We start from the raw sequence: 17,620 nt of genomic DNA, 5'->3' as shown, positions 1-17,620 counted from the left end.
ATATAATATAAAGTAAAATATTATAAATTCAATAAAAATTGGCAAGTCTATGTGCCTTATTGTTACTAGTATTAGTGCTTTTTCTGCACTAGAAATAACTAATGGGTCTGAGAACCTCCTCCCATACAATCAAATTATAGGTTGTAAGCACCTACAATAGACCAAAGCAAATCTGTCCGAGACAATCTTCCTCCAACTCACCACACACAGCTGAGTTTGTAGTTTAAGTCCAATTATACTTGAGAATTTTGGAAAGGCAGCATTTAGTATTTTTTTACTGTAATTGATGACAATTGTTTTGGATTTTCACCATTTAAGGCCTGCCAGTTCATTAGCAGCCAAGCAATGTTCAAGTAGCATGATTATTCCAGTTACATAGTGCCAACGTCTTATGTTCAGAAGTCAGCCTCCATATAGTATTAATAGTAGAATAAAAATCGTAGCCACAGAGCGTAAATAAAATTGGATCGGACTTGCTTTTATACTTGTTTTCAACAAAATTCATTGTTATATAATAACTGTTTGGAATTTGGCCTAAAAAGAGAACAAACTGTTGACCGATGGCTGTGCCCAAGAGAACAGGGTAGAGGGAGAGGTTTGCTAGGTGCTACTGGATGTGTTTTGTGTGAGTGAGAGAGAGAGAAAGATAGGGGAGGGAGGAGATAGAGACATACCTGCAGCAGTAAAGGCCTGCGGAGGGGGGGTCCACACCGCAGCTCACCCTACCGTACACATTACCATGCACACAGACATTAGTCTGACATCACAACCAACACCACAGTCAATAGTAGGCCAGTTTCACACCCAATAGTTTTACTGTTACTTATAAAAATCATTTGAAATTGTTACATGATATTATCACATGATCGTTGCCTGGGGATTGCATGATTAATCTAATGCTAATTTGAGTAGTTCGTAATAACTTCTACTTTCACTATTGAGTAAATACAGTATTGATCTTCAGAAAATTCACACAATCAACTTGTGAACAAAGATAGGCCTTGAGAAAAGGAGAGGTGTAATTGTGACAGCTAAATATATTACTTGTTTTGTCAACTGTTTACAGATGTACATTCTATTGAACTTGGACTGAGTTTGTTAAATTCAAGATAGAAAAAAAGAACATGTAAATTACTCACTGTCAGAACTAAACTCTTCTTAATGACAGAATTTTCTCTGTTTTAAGGATAGTTGGATCCTAACAAAGAAGAAACGGAAAGTGGTAGGATTATATTTTTATCGAATTTTCAGGTGGAAATATTTTTGCATATTTATATTTTACAACATCCAATAACAATTAATAATGGTTAAAGCCTTAATCATGGTTTTCTATTCATGAAAACTGATTGCCAGAATTAGGCTCAGTATCGATTCTTGTTGGTTATAGTGCATAATTATAGGAACAGATGCGATGTAGCATAAAAAAATGTTTTGGCACAGTGAAATTTGTACGGATTGATAAAAGCACAAACAGAAATCGAAACCAACATGGTACGAAGTCAACTGATTGAAGCACTGTATTTAGTGAGTACTTGTGAATGACATAGGCAAAGATGATCCGTAGTAAAAACCAACTGATAAATAATGGAAGAAATTCTGCCACGACCTGGAGAGTCTTTCAGAAGCTTCAAGAGTAGGAAAACCCAACAGAGATAACATATTAAGCCAATAGAAATTAAACAACTAGTAATGGGTCAAAGCCTAACCCGATCCCGAATCCTAAGAATCTTCAAAATAGACGAGAATCAATCGTCAGGACTCGATATTTGAATCTGCAGACATACATTGCATCATCAATTATCAGATGATCGGCATTACACAAATTACTGATTGCTAAAACGTGTTTTTGCCCTACATTGAATTTTCAACATTGTCAATACATAACCTAATTAAACAAATATTGTACTTTTGTAAATAATCTTTTCTATATTTAGGTTTGCCTAGCATCGTGAGTCTGCTGCACGGACAAAAGCTGATCAGCATTACGCAAATTATTGAAAACATGTTTTTACCATACTTTGTGTTTGTAAACCCCTAAATAGATAATTATCCTAATTAACAAATTATAGTTTTGTAAATAATAATTTAGATGCGATTTTTTAGTATTTTTAACTTTTAATTTTGTGCATTGTGTTGCCAGTCTGCTGCATCTTTTTGCAGACGACCAGGCCACTGATCGGTAGTAAACAAATTACTGATTGCTCAAATGTGTTTTTGTTGTTTGCTTAGATAGATAACCTAATCAACAAATTATCGTGCCTTTCTTTATAAATAATATTTCGTTCGCAGATTCAATTTTCTATGTTTATGTTTGTACAATGCTGTGACTGATGTTTGTATATGCAGATGTCTTCAGCAAATTGTTGTTCACTTCATAATAGTTTTGTAGTTTAAAAAATATTTCCTCTATAAAATATATTTTTTTTTTTATATTTTTAATCACGACTACGGTTGGTTTGAAATTTTTCAATTATTATACGTTTAATAAGAGATAAAAATGTATACCCATATATTTTTTAAATTAGAAGCTGATATTCTTGAAGCTCATACTATAATCTATCAAATTAAAGTAGAAGATAGAGGATATAACTTTTTTTAAATATAGTTATTTGAACCTGTGCAAATCCCTTGACCATAAAGTGGTTTTCTTGGATTATTTTTTATATTATCAGACATTAAAAAAGACATAAATTAGGTTGATGATGATTTTTTTTAAATCATACTTTGGATATTGGCTATTAGGATTCGAAATTCGAGAATCAGGAATAGATTTTTTAAGATTCGGAATCGGATATGAGATTCAAAAATTCTAAATTCACCCATCACCAGCAACAACTGCTATTGAAGGCACAATTTTTAAAGCCACTACACTTGAAAAGGAAATAAGTACCTCGACCAGATGGGAGTATAGCAAGGAAAAGACAAGCGGAAAAGACATTTTCACAAAAACAAAATGGAGGAATGGCCCAACAGGTGCATAACCCTTTAAGGACCCAGGAGGAGACAGGCTTTTTCCTATGCTCCTACATTGCAAAGAGAATGTAGTATTACTTTATCAAATGCACTTTAAGAGAAAGTTTTTAATAACAGTGTATTCCAAAGTTACTAAGAAGTCATGTAGATTAGGAAAATGGACATCTTACAGGGAGGACCTCTCAGACCAAATCCTGTATACCAAAAAGTCTTACATCAATAAAACAATCAAAAAATTATAAATGGATGAGACAAACTCACCAGTACATGCTAATTAGCATGCATATACAAAAAGAAAATCTACAAAATTTGCATTTCATAGATTAGTTAGAAGTGTGGTATGAAAAACGTACTTTGAAGTGCTGTTGAACAATTAGTAGGTGGAAAAGAGAAATATTCTAAGAAACAAATGGAACAACAGAATAAGAAACCAGACATGACCACTAACACCACAAAGCAACTCAAACTCTATAATCCAACGAATTTGATTTGATGATCGTAATAAGCCATCATGAAATGATAATAAAATGGCAAAATATCAGTTAGATCTGGTATTGTTGCTCGACCATGAAAGCATCATGAGAAATAAGTTTTAGATAAGAAAGGGGTCAGTTCCCTCTTGGAAGATCTGGAACTTTTAAGTTGTTAACCCGTAAGTCTCAAAAAGAGATTTGTGAAGAAGTAGGAGAGGTAAGCTAAATCTCGTTCTGGCAGAACACCTACTGAATTAGACAGTCAAATCTGATAGTAAAAATCTTCAACTAACTGAAGAACCTCAAATACTGTACAAGAAAATATGTAATTCAACACTATGAACAATTTTGGTACTAATAAAGGGGCAACAAAAACTATGCATACCAATACCAAATTATTATAATACGAGTCGGGATAATATTTGATTAACTGTTGTTCTTTGATTCATTTTAAATAAAGCATACCTATCTACTGTACATTTACTTTATAAACAGTATTTGTACAAATATTTAATGTTGTTCAATAATATTGAATTGCTGATAATGTTTCATGTTTAAAGTGTCCTATTTCAATTTTTAAGCAATTGGCCTGTTATGTTATTAAACAAATAAGTCTCCAGATATTGTAAAAAGGAGATAAATAATCTTTCATGAAAAATCTTGAAGAAACCAACAACAACATAAAATAAAATTGCAAGTAGTTATTGATTCTGGGTTTTAATTTCATTAATTATAGGTGAACTGCATTATTCCTATTTCTTTATTTTTTAGCAAACATTACTAGTCATTCCAAAAAGGTATTACAATAAAAAATGTACATTTTTAACCTTACTTTTCTTTTGAATTATTGAAATACACTTTTAAGATTAAAGGCAAGAGAAAATTACATGAATTTCACAATTTCCACTAAATTACTGTCCCCTCTGCAAGAACCAATTCCACAAAGCCTATTTTGCTTATTAACTTAAGGGCTAAGGAGTGCATTTTTACTTTGCCAATTATAATATTTTAAATTTGTTTCCTTTCATTCAAAAATTTTATTTTATTTAGTATACAGCATTCATATAAATTCAAAAGTAAATGAAATACAATTGTAGAAGCTAACATAAATAATACCTGCTTTTTATTATTATAAACAATTATTATTACTATCATAATATTACAATCTGTATTCAGTGACTATTTATTTTACACCATATTTTCCTTCACAAAATCAAATTTGAACTTGTTTTGAACTTTAAATGATTTTTAATAAAGTAAACTTTGTGACATAAATCACAAGTTACTTCCGGCATTAAAATAACTTACAGTTGTGGTAAAATATAGTAACATTACTGGAATAAATCACCTACAAAAATTATTGAAATCTGAATTAAAATCTCAAAATATTAAAAATGTATACAATATCTGATTGTTCCACATTACAAATTCATACTTTTGAAAAACCTATCATGATTGCACAAAATCCTCATTGACAAAACTATGTGTTGCTTCAGTTTATTTGTATAAGCTTGTTTGTTTTATCTGAACCAACATTAGGAAACCACTTATAAAATCATGAAAAACCACTGACTGTGAAACTGCCTGACACCAATTTGTTACCATTCACCTGCAACTTATAAGCAACCAAAAGTCTGTTTGTTTGAAAAAAACACATCTCATTTGAGTTTTTGTGTACTATTTGGATCAAAATAACTTTTACTACCTCTTACTTTCACTCTGAAATATCCCAGTAATAACTCCAAAAAAGTCACAATCAGGATTACTTTCCAAAAGAAAGTATATGTAATTCCTACACAGTTTGGAAGATATAAGTTTATACAAACTATATTTTACAGAGTTAAATATTACTAAGTTAGAGCTAAAATAGTGAATTATAGATTTAAATTTGTTTAAACAAATACTCTAAAACTTGAATTACATTTTGAGTTTGAGTAAAATTTTTTAGTCTTAAATAATAACTTAGTTTTAGTTAAAAAAAAAACAATAGTTAAATTAAAATATGTTAAGCGGTGGATAAAGCAAAGCCTTTAAGATAACCTATTTAACATTATTTACATTTACAATAAATACAGAACAAGTTTTAGCTGAGGTTAATGAGAAATAAGTTTTGTATAAAAGAGCAAAACCATCAAGTAAGTCAGGCATAAGAAATCTATCAGATTAGTCTTTACTTACATTACATGATTTTTTAATTTATTTACAACTTTAAAGTAGTCTTTTAAAAGAAAATGTTTAATTACTATAGAATCTGTAGAACGTTTTATTGACAGTTATAAAAAAGAGATCAATTAAAACAATAAACAGTATACATGTGAGCTTAACAAGAGAACAGACAATTTATTTTCCATTTAGTCAATATAAACTTTAATTAACTTGCTTCTTCTACCAGCTATTAGTAGATAAACGTTAAAGTAACTTTAGTACCTAGTAACCTAGTCATTAAATGTGATTATCTAGATATTTTTGATGTATTATATACAATTATTTGCTCATAATTGTATTTTATTTCAATAATTCCTGTTTAATAAACTAACTGGTTATATAGTTAAAAACTTGCAAATATGGATCAAAACATGTCCATAGCTTTTAGACTTTATTAATTTAGTCAATCTAAGAGTGATAATATATTTTCAATATCCAAGAGTATTACAATTGATACAAAATCTAGTAATTCAGTTATTTGGAGTCAGGGGAAATATTATATTAAATACATTAAATAATTAATTTTGTACACATGAACTTATGCCCGATATACGTTAATTAATAAATGAGAGATTTTCTAATCACCACCAAACCTCATTGGGACTAAGTAATGCTGCAATTTGGAAATTATCAAGAAACTGAGAACAAGTGTTGATGTGAACAATTTAATTGCACCAAAATGTAACTAAATAGATAATGCATTAGTCACATACAATTCGACCTAATTTTATTGACAATCGAGTAAGCAGTGTTCACAGGAGAAAAATGTAATACACAAAATCAACTTTAGACAAAAAGTGTTTAGTTTGTGAAAATTAAAAAATGGTAGACAAAGTGTCATAAGTGTTTCTATCTTAGAATTTACAGCATAGCATGACCAAGTAGACTTCTTCTTTCCATAACTTTAACAATTTCTCATATATTGAGAGGACTTCACTTGAAAAATTATTTATATTACCATGCTGTTTGGTGGTTTTCTTAACCAAATATCCTATTTAACAAGTTCAAGAACCATTAGCCCAATACGGTTAATACAAAATATTTAGGAACTTTTGACAAAAAGTTACAGTTTATTTTACTGAATACAGTAAATTTTAATTTGATTATTATTTATGACAGAGGTATAATTTTACAATAAAGGTTCAAATGACACTGTGTAATAAATATAAAACTACATTTTAAATTATAAACTCCAATGATACATTTATATAGAAGCCAATTAAAAAGAAAAAAAAGATAAATATACATTAGTATTTGAGCAATTTTAGATCATCAACAGAAAATAAGTCATTCAACATGCAATGTAAAGAGGAGTCGATACCTGTTGTACAGCGCCAGGGTATGGAGGTGGAGGCCCAGGATAAGGCGGGGGCAACCTCGGTGGTGCCTGCAGTGTGAGAGGTGAGGGCCCCGGAGTCCTCGGGGCTCCTACAGCCCCTACGGCCCCCAACCTTTGCAACTGCTGTAATCTTTGCTGCTGAGTTACCACTACAACAATGAACATTGGTTGTCAATCCACATTCATGTGGTACAGCACTGTCTCGCTTATCCAATATTCTGTGTTATCCGACATTCAGACATAATGAAAAACATAAATGAGAAAATATAACTAGGTCTTGATCTCATTGACTTAACCACAACCATGTGGTTTTGTAAGTGTAGTTATAGTTTTTTCAATCATACGTATTGGTGATTGTTTTTAGCCATAAAAACTCAAATTTAGATCTTAAGTAAATTTGTTTATTTGCAGAATAAATACTTGTATTAATTGACACCCAGATATTTCTTAAATTTTTCCTATTTACCAAGTTTTCTTTATCCGTCGTCACAGCTGTTTGTTTATGTTAGATAAGCAAGACTCAACTGTGTTCAATAGGCTTTAAACTTAAATGACTAATAGTACAATGGAAATATAGACTTGAGTTTTCATCCACTCTTTAGTGGTTCAGGTTATAAAGGAATATGCTAAAATAAATTTTACAGTGAATCGTTACTATTAACAGCTTCATTCACCTTAAAAAAATCACAGCCAATTCAACCCCAAACCTATTACAAGCATATTAACATTTGTACATTGTTCATGAACAGATTCTTTTTTCAATCAAAAAATGTCATTCAACTAAGTTTTTACGTTATATTTTGAATTAAGTGAAAACAAATGCAACAACAAAAACTTTAACTCATTTTTTTAAATAATTATAATATACATACAAATATGAAAATGTTTTCTTCTTCTATCTAGAAATTAAATTTCCTGATAATGAAAACACCCACCTTGGCCAACATGCTGCATCCTAGGAAGGGCTTGCTGAGGCACGGTGGCTGGGAAGGTGGGAGGGAAGCTGACTCCTGCCACACCACCTGGGGGCTGTCCGAGCAGTCCTGCACTTGCCTGTGTAACACATGTCAACTTGCTACAAACTTCAATAGAAGTAGTCCAATATGAAAAAGCAAGAAACAAATATCTAGGACAAATTTAATTAACGTACAAGTAATCCACCATCGTTTATGAGTAGATCAATTTTTGTCAACTCACTCAAAAAAGTAGGCTTCACTCTATTACACTAAACACTTAATCTAGAAACAGTAGCTAATAACACACACATTCACACACGTACGCGTGTGCACACACACACATATATTTTAAACTTATGATGGATAAGAAATTAAAGTATGACTGGATAAAAGCTTTGGAACTACTTCATTATATAGGACTTGAAACATTACATATTTAAAGCTCCACTTCCTAAGAATTATGGTATATAAAAAGTTTTAAAACAAAAACTTAGAAGTGAGCATAGAGTAGTAAATCTTTCATCATTGAGTTTTAATAAGAAAATAATAAGAAAAATGAATTGTGAACTCTAAAATATAATTTACAGCAAATATCAACTAATCTGTTCAGGACATAGTACTACTCTCAGAATCACTATCGGGCAGTCCATTTACAATGAAACTGAGGTTTACAAAAAGAAGAAATGCTCAAGTCAATACAATACACTTACAGGTTGTGAACTGGTTGGCTGTGCAGTTGACGTGGTAATCTGAGGTTCTGGTGGTGTTACAGTTAAATTTTTGGCACCAGTCGGTTCGACAGGTTGACTTGTTGCCTTATCCGGTTGTGTTTGGTTAGCTCCTGGCTTCAATTCTGCTACCGTCTCTTTTTTCTCCGTTCTTGTGTTAGCTCTGAAAAGAAAAAATATTTTTCTAAAAACACAAAAGGAGATAAAATGGTAAACAATTGTTATCATGACTATAATTAGTAAATTGTTTTGATTACACATTGGATGTTTTACAGCTTCTTTCGAAGACTTTAGAATTACTCACAGCACACAAATAAATCTTGGATGAAATTAGAGCACAAAAATTATCACCACAATAACCTAAAAGTAGAAAGTGCATTTAAAACAAACTGATTGATACATTACTACTTACACAGTCTCTTTCTTCGAGTCCTCCTCCTCGAATTCTTCAACATCAAATATGTTTGTCTTTTCACCTCCACCAACTTTGTCCAATTCTGGATCAGCGTATTCTAAAATGTTGAAGTCAGCGCCCATCTCAGCTGTAATGTGATAAAAATAAAAGATTAAAAAAGAAACAAAATATACAAATGAATTTCTACACTCATTTTGCTTACATTCTTCCGCCACTTCTTCAAGAGTGTTGATGGGAAATAATTTAGTTTCACAATATAAGACTCACGTACCATGAAAGATCATTAATACAACAAAAATCTACCAATGTGACAAAATGTTCAAGAAACTATTCTATTTTAGAGACAACATGAAAAACTTCTTTCAAAATAAATATCTCCAAATTTTTTAACAAACTTCATAATACTGCTCACACGTCTTTTAATAATTTAAAACAAAATGTACTTGAATTGTTAATTAATCACCCTTATAACTCTATAAATAAATTTCTAGAAGACAATATCTGTATTTTTTTTAATTCTAATAAATTTATTCCCATAAGTGATGCATTTATGAACACTGTTTTATGTTTGGTTTCTTTAAATGTTTTAAGTAGTGAAATATTTAATTGTCAAATTACTTAGTACAACAATTGTACTTTTTCATTGACTGATAATGCCTAATTCTTTTAAAAGATCAATTGCAATAAAAGTCTTGATTCTTGACAGTTGAGAAAAAGACACAAGCCAGGCCATCACTGACTTGAGCTCATTACCACAAAATAGAGTTGAACATAGAACCAACCAAATTTTATAAAAATGCTGTATCTTTTCAATTTAATTATGTGTTGAAAAAAATATTCAACACTATCATAAAATAAATCATATAACAGTAAAATAATTGAAAACTACAATAATTCAGTAAAATAATCAATATTAAGTTTAAAACAAAAACTTAGTGCTGCATAGCAAAAATATTGTACATTACTAGAATGAATATTAATATACTAATCTTTGGTATTATTACTTGTATTTTAGATGGTCTTCAGAACATATTATGTAACTATGAGATACTTTTTGGGACTTTTTTTAAAGAAGAAAACTTCAGCAAGAGGTTGCGTACTAGGTTTGCTCATTGGTTACACATCGGAATAAAAATCAGTACAAAAATCTAATAAAAAATGGAAAAATTCAACAAGGTCAGTTAACACGTGTAAAGAAAGCTTTGTTGAGAAGTAATCACAGATCATCATTCTTCACCAATGTGTCTATAGTAGAGACACATACGTATGACATGAGTGTAGCTCTATCATTTTGAGGATTTGAGAGAATAATATTACACTGGAGTCGCAGAGACTTTTGTTATGGTTGGTCTTATTCAATAGCAGTAGGACATTTAAATCAGTATTAGAATAATGAACAAAACACAAACTACAGTGGAACACTCTTTTCTTGTTTGCTTATTCTGTTCGTGAAGCTATCAATACATAACAGAAAACCTAGTGGATAGTTACAACAAATGTTTAAAATTAAACAGGTATCACAAAAAGATCATACCAAAAGACCAACAAAAAGATCGCTAAACCAAGAAAACATCCTTTAAATTGACTATTATTTCATTATCTTGAATAAAAATGTCTAGAATGCTTCACTTTTAGAATGATCTGTATTCTCCTGTTAGAAAAATCATAATCACTAGGAAAAATAATTAAAACTATAATTACCCAGCAATTCATCGTCATCTTCAACCAGGTCACCTAGGATGGCATTAACTCCCTCCACTTCCACCAGTCCTGGGCCTCCTTCTTCCTGCTCCAGCTTCTCTAGCTCTGCTGTTACACTTTCAGGAATCTCTTCCCTGGTATCTCCTGCTGGAGCCTTGCTGAAACCTCCCTCTGAAAAAATGATTATATATTTATGGTGGCAAACTCTGGATACACGGCTGGTTAGTTTGCATAGTTAATGACACCCAACCCATTAAACACTCACTGCCAGATATTCTTTTGTAGATGTAAGTGAAAGTCAAATACTTTGACACAATCAATTTAAGTAAAACAATGCAATTAATAGCATATCAACAGTATAGCACAGTAAAGTATCATCTTGATGAGGACATGCTTTTGAGTTTTTCCTCATGTGTGATCAAATGTGGGATTTTCATACTGTGACATCTGTCACACACTTCAAAGAATACCGTAATCTATGTTTTTCAAAAATAAACTATTGTGCACTTCATTAAAACCATCCTGCTTTTACTGTTTGGAATATTTCTTGGGTATGAACATCTAAAATGTTTCAACAGCAATTTTTTTTAAATTCTTTTTAGTAAATGAATATTTCTTATGACTTCACTGATATTGAGAATTCTACTAATTTATCATATAGGCCTATTGAGTATATAACAATATCACAAAAATTATTTGTAAATGAATGGAATGATATATCCCCAAAACTATATAACTCTAAGAGATACAAAAGCATATAATAAACCAATTAAAAATAGCAACATAATAACAAACCAGCAAGTCTTTGTGTGTCTGAAGGAGGTGTGGGTGCCAATCTGCTTGCATCTCCTGGCTGTCTTATACCACTGCCATCTGTAAAAACATGTTTAGCTTTTGGAATGTGAAATTATGACATCAATTATGAGGACATTAGGAGGACAAATGAATTATAAACTGAACAACTGAGAAAAATTTATCTAAGTAGAAAGAACATTCTACACATTATTCTAAAATTTTTCCGAAAGTCTTACGCCAAAAATTACAATTGTTCACACAACCTAATAGGAAAGTTGCTAAAACTTATAACAACATATATATATATATATATATATATATATATATATATATATATATATATATTTATATTAATATATATATATTTATATTAGTAGGTAGTAGTAGGTATATTGCAAGTAGGTCAGAGTTATAAAGACAGAAAAACCAGTGTTCATGTTTAAAATTTGGGTTTCCAGAACCCATTTCTCTGTAACAGTTATGACGCCATGCTGATCTCCAAGATTATGCAAATAAAGATATTGTCTATTGTCTATTGTCCATCAGAAGCACACAGATTAATAAAATAAAAAAACAGAACTCAAACCAATAATTTATAGCATAAAAAAATTTAAACAAATATTATACCATTAAAAGTGCAGAATAATCCTACCTGGAAATGGAGGACGTTGTACCAAATGATCGTAAGGGTCGAGGGAGTTCCTTGGGGTGGCTAACCTCATCATCTGCGTTGGTTGGAAACCTGGTCTCTGCTGCAGCAACAGGCGCACTCTGGCATCCACTCCCTGACAAACAGAACTATCTGAGACACGGTAGACTAGAGCCAACATACATGATTCACTGAAAATACTGCATGGGGTAAATACTGCCATATACACATATAAATATCTATCACTCTTTGTTAGCCTGTACAAATGTTCCCTATATTCCCTATAATATGTCCCTACACAATACACAATCATTATCTGAGAAATCACCTTTTCTAGGAGAATAGCAGTCATTAGTGAGATAAACAAGCCAACAACAAGAGTAGCTAGTCCTTGGAAGGAAGACCGCAGAGCAATCATTTCCTTGCAAGCAGCCCACCTCCAGGCAATTCACTGATATATAAGCTCTAACTTTGCCTATGAGTTAATATTCCAAGTGAAACAACAAAATTTCAACATTAGCAGGAAGTACCCCAAAGAAACTAGAATACTACTGCCGGAGGCAGAGCTTGAGTAATATACTCTTCAGCTACATAAGTATAGCGCAGCTCAGTAGAAGTTCAGTGCCACACATGTTATTAAACTGGCTGTTCTTTTCATCTATATTTATTGTATGTGCAAGTGCTGTTTTGTACTTTCTTTGTTTTTGTTTTTTTATGATGGCAAGTTTAATAGAACAAAATGCACCTGTGACATTTAGCTTTATAGAAGGTAAAAGCGCTGCTGAAACAGTTTTAATGTTGAAAACAACAATCAAAGATGACACTAATGGAAACGCTTAAATTTTCACAGGTTTTTCAATTTTAAAATCGTGACATGTTGATTGTCGTTCTGGATGACCACTGCCTCAGCAGATGAAAATGTAGAAGGAACTCGAGAACTTGTGCTCAGAAACCGTAGACAGACCATCAACTGTTGACTGTTAATCACAATTTGTATTTAGATTTCTTTTAAAGATTGCGCAACAGTGTTCGTCAAAAAGAACCACAAAGAATTGGTTTTCCACCACGAAAACACTTGCACACACAGTCATCTCTCTCAGCCAGTTTTTGGAAACAAAGGCATGGTACTGCTGCCCTAAGAGTCTTACTCACCTGATCTAGCTCTTTGTAATTGTTTCCTATTTAATGTATGAACAGGTGTTTGAAAGGTTGCAGATTGATGATATAAAAAAAAGTTCCCAAAAAATCCCTGCCATTTAGACAAGACTTACGACAAAATGTTTGTACCAAATTGTTCAGCGTTCAAAGACCTTTAAAACAAAGTGTCACATAGCCTCTTGCTATTTGAAGTTTTCGAGATTCAAACCTGTGACTCCCATTTTCAGACACATCCTGTATATTAAATGTGATAAAAACAACACAGATTGCGGCCGGATGGTCTGAAACACTGTTTAACTTTCAAAAAATTACGGTTTCTTTTGGGATTTTTTTCTATGATGTAGATTTTTTAATAATAATACTACATAAAACATTGTCTGTAATTTGTATCCAACTTAACACTCTTTTAAATTTTATTTATAATAAATAGTTTAACTAATAATTTATCACTCTTATGCCAATAGAAGTAATTATTACTTTATGATAAAAAGAAGTAAAATAATTTAAATGATAATTACTAACATTTTAAATGCAAATCTAAAACATTTAATGTAGGTGATTAAATATTAATTGAACTACACCTGCCAAGCCTTATAATCCTGTGATACTACATCAGCTACTCTATCCCGACCATCTGACGTTTCCAGTACCATTTAACACATACCTGGACTCTAGGGTCTATCGCAGTAGGCATCCTGGGTGTCCCTGTTCGAATGATCATGCCTCCTTGGGGTGGTAAGGGGAGCCTTCCCCCGGGCCGAAGTGAAGGAGGCAGAGGATGTCGGAAAGTGGCCGGGGCAGCAGTATCGAAGCCCTGGGATTGGTTGCTAGCCGGTGAGAGAAGAGTGGGAGTGTCACTCACCACAGGTGACACGATGCCTTGCTCATCTATACAAAACACATTCCATTATCGTTGCAAAACCGTTGTAGGGAAAAACACGCAACAATATATCATTGGGAAACAGTTTCTGGAAAAAAGACACACATCTATAAATCATTGCAAAACAGCCAAAGAGTTAATGGCCGAGATGTAAAATATTGATTAAACAAGAATGCTTGTATGCAAGTATGTTTGTGTGGCTTCCCACAGTGAATAAAAAATATCTCAATAGTGTAATTAGCATTGTTCCGATACAGTGTGATCCAGAAAACTTAGAAGGTATTCAAAACTAGGACTTTACTTTAAATAAAGTAATGTTATTAGTTGAAGCTTCTTAGTATTGACTAAGTGAAGGATTGACAATTTTAGTTATAGGATTAAATTTCAATGATTGGGTAAGAGTGATGTTATAGACTGCTTTGTCTTGAAATTTTATTTGATTTATCTCAATTTTAGTAAACCGTTTACAAATTTGTTGTTGCACCTCACCACTAATGGTTGTCGTTATAGTAGTTATTATTGTTTACAATAACTACTATTTAGGATATTAATCTGATACAGTTTTCTTAAAAACAAATATTAATCTTGAACCAAGAATCTAGGATACTATGTACCATTAGGACATATTTATAGTTTGCAAATTGAAATACATCCATGCTTATAATACTATATGAGTAATTCAAATATAAGCTGATTTATACTTTTGATGGAACTTAGAGGTTATGATCTCCCTACTAAGATATGAAAACATTAGAAGTTTCAACTAACTCATCCTTGTACACAAGATCGCTCACATAAACTACACACAATCTAGAATAAATAGATCTCTAAGAAAATACACAATACAACCATTTATCCAAATACATTTAAATTATGTCCTAATGTATTAAATGAATTTACTTGAAGCAAGTAGTACAGTGGTAGTGTCATCTGCTTCCTAATGACTAATCCAAACTATGACACTTATGTTGTGACACACCACATCACTCTCTGTCAGCTGTGTGTCAACAGTATACCACTTCACACTGTGATTTTGTTTACACACAGTCAATGTGCCTTGGGATACAGCCTTACTGTAAACCGGTGACACAGATCATAATTCAATATTGGTTGTAATCTCTTAGTTGTTGCATTTTCCACATGTTATTGTACCCTGGTTTTATGTCCTCATTGCCATTAAAATAACCCAAATAGATCTAAAACTACCATTGCTGTAATAAACCAAAAACAGTATTGTGAGCAAAATTCATACCTTTTAATTCTTACTTAAATGTACTCAAGATCCACCTACATTAGCTATATGACCAATACTAATGTAAGATATTTGAGATCTAAACTCAAATCTTACAGTAGTAAGGTCTTCTTATTCTTAAATTTGTAACAAGATTCATAGAAACTGGGTGTAATTTAATGATATCATACATATGAATATTTTTTGATACATTAATGATCTAATCCTCATACATTAAAAAAACTGCATTATGTTTAGGTTAAAAAAAAAGTATTTGTGGCAGCCCAACCTTGACCCCATGGACGCTCGGTTTCCAGCTTGGTCTTGATCTGTTGTCTCTGGAGCAAATCCCGTAGTTGCCTGCTCATCTCTGGGTTGATGGCACGCTGGGCAGAGTGGGGGAACCTAGGGTAGCCCGGGATACACCCGGGTGTCACCATTCTTGTCACCTACACAGTAATTTAGCAGTGTAGACTGGAAGACTTAATAGCAAAGAAAACTGACCATAAATAGCACAAATACTTGTCAATGAAAAACAAATACCTCAGCTTGTGCATCAATAATGTTCATCAATACAAAATATTGCATATGTCTTGTGAAAGTGTTCTCCAGAATGTATACACCTTCAATTTTGTTATTTACAAGAATTTATTAATATAAATAAATATTGAGAAATGTATTTTTCCATGTTTTTATCAAATGTAAACAATCATCATACTCACAGAAAAACATTTCTGACACTCTAATGTTTAAACAATTTCAGGTTTGTTTCTGCTTTTAATAAGATAATAACATATTTTAATTAGATATTGCTTGTCCAAGAATTCAATTACAACAAAGAAGCCATTTTTGAAACTGACATTTTCTTAAATATCGAATGGCAGAGGTGCACCAAATACATTAAAACCACTTGCCTCTACATAAAACAGCAACAATCCAACAATGCAAAACTGTGCAATAGCTAGTAGACTGACTCTTAGATAAGCTCAAGTTGGATGCTAGACACTCAGGGCAACTATCCAGTGCTAGACTTGCCATGACATAAAGCACAATTTCCAGCATTATCAACTGAATAATAAATCATCTGTTATTGTTTTAAAAACAATAATGCTGGATTGAATTTTAATCCATTAGAGATACTGACAAAACTAAATTTAAGCTAAATGAAAAAAATATATATTACAATAAACTTGCTGTTTATCTAAGAAAACAGCACTTTGCTTGGTGTAGTAGAGGGAATCAGTTTTCAAAGTGTGCTTAGAGGCTAATTGTAAAACACAATAAAATTATGAACAAATGTTATAATTTTGTATTACTAAGTAACCTTACCTGGACTGGAGAACCCACTTGAGCCTGTAGCTGAGTCTGGCCCTCAGCTGGTAAGTTAACCACCTGCTCTGTCGTCAACTGCCGAACTCTTTGCGTAGCTAGAAATAACAAACTTGATTAAAAATATTAATCAGAGATTTATGCCAATCTCCAACACAAAACATAAAAATTGTTTATCTATGAACAAATATTGCATACCGTAAGGGCCCCAAAATCTATGACTAACTGTCCTACCAATTTTGTGCCATTTAAAATTGTTGATGCAGTATGTGCTTTGAACAATCAATAAAGCACACGTAACAATGTGGGTATTGGAGTTCCACCTCATTTTAAAATTTCCTCCTTTATACACCTCTTTCCTTGCACAAAATGAGACAAAATATACATATTTAAGTATTGCAAGTGTAACACAAAATAGCTGAAAGATTCACTAATAATTTGTTTAAACTTTACTTTACTTCTACTTTTAACATATAAGTATTTAAAGTTCATGGATGATCTGAAAAGATCCTATTATCCATATTACATGTTCTGCTTCCACTCAATACTGCGTCAACTCATTCCTACTTCCATAAACAAATTATGAGTCCATTCTGGTGCGTGCTAAGTCTATTCTCCCTATAAGCTATTGTTCAGTGATCTAGTAATATTTAGTCTCACTAAGATCAATTCTAACCCTGCCACATAATTATTCCATACTTGTGAAAGTGGACACACAGAACTGCATCTTACCTAGCTGCCCAATACTCCTGAGAGTCCATTTCTCAAGTCAAAATACTGTCTCAAAG

General features: G+C 32.0%; 1 protein-coding gene across 10 annotated transcripts in view; it reads right to left on the bottom strand.

The window, feature by feature from the left end:
• The window catches only part of LOC124368903 (histone-lysine N-methyltransferase 2C-like), a 164,358-nt gene that overhangs the window by 81,611 nt on the left and 65,127 nt on the right, over positions 1-17,620 (bottom strand). For all 10 annotated transcript variants that reach the window (XM_046826421.1, XM_046826420.1, XM_046826425.1 and 7 more), the window contains 10 exons: positions 16,833-16,930; positions 15,793-15,952; positions 14,057-14,280; positions 12,238-12,370; positions 11,586-11,663; positions 10,791-10,961; positions 9,087-9,216; positions 8,657-8,837; positions 7,926-8,043; positions 6,973-7,139 (listed from right to left, as the gene is read on the bottom strand). In XM_046826421.1, coding sequence (XP_046682377.1) covers positions 6,973-7,139; positions 7,926-8,043; positions 8,657-8,837; positions 9,087-9,216; positions 10,791-10,961; positions 11,586-11,663; positions 12,238-12,370; positions 14,057-14,280; positions 15,793-15,952; positions 16,833-16,930 — 1,460 coding nt within the window. The remainder of the gene's footprint in view (positions 1-6,972; positions 7,140-7,925; positions 8,044-8,656; positions 8,838-9,086; positions 9,217-10,790; positions 10,962-11,585; positions 11,664-12,237; positions 12,371-14,056; positions 14,281-15,792; positions 15,953-16,832; positions 16,931-17,620) is intronic.

This window comes from Homalodisca vitripennis, chromosome X, assembly GCF_021130785.1.
Source record: "Homalodisca vitripennis isolate AUS2020 chromosome X, UT_GWSS_2.1, whole genome shotgun sequence".
In the NCBI taxonomy this organism is placed as follows: domain Eukaryota; kingdom Metazoa; phylum Arthropoda; class Insecta; order Hemiptera; family Cicadellidae; genus Homalodisca; species Homalodisca vitripennis.
This window is presented reverse-complemented; position numbering and strand designations above follow the sequence as displayed.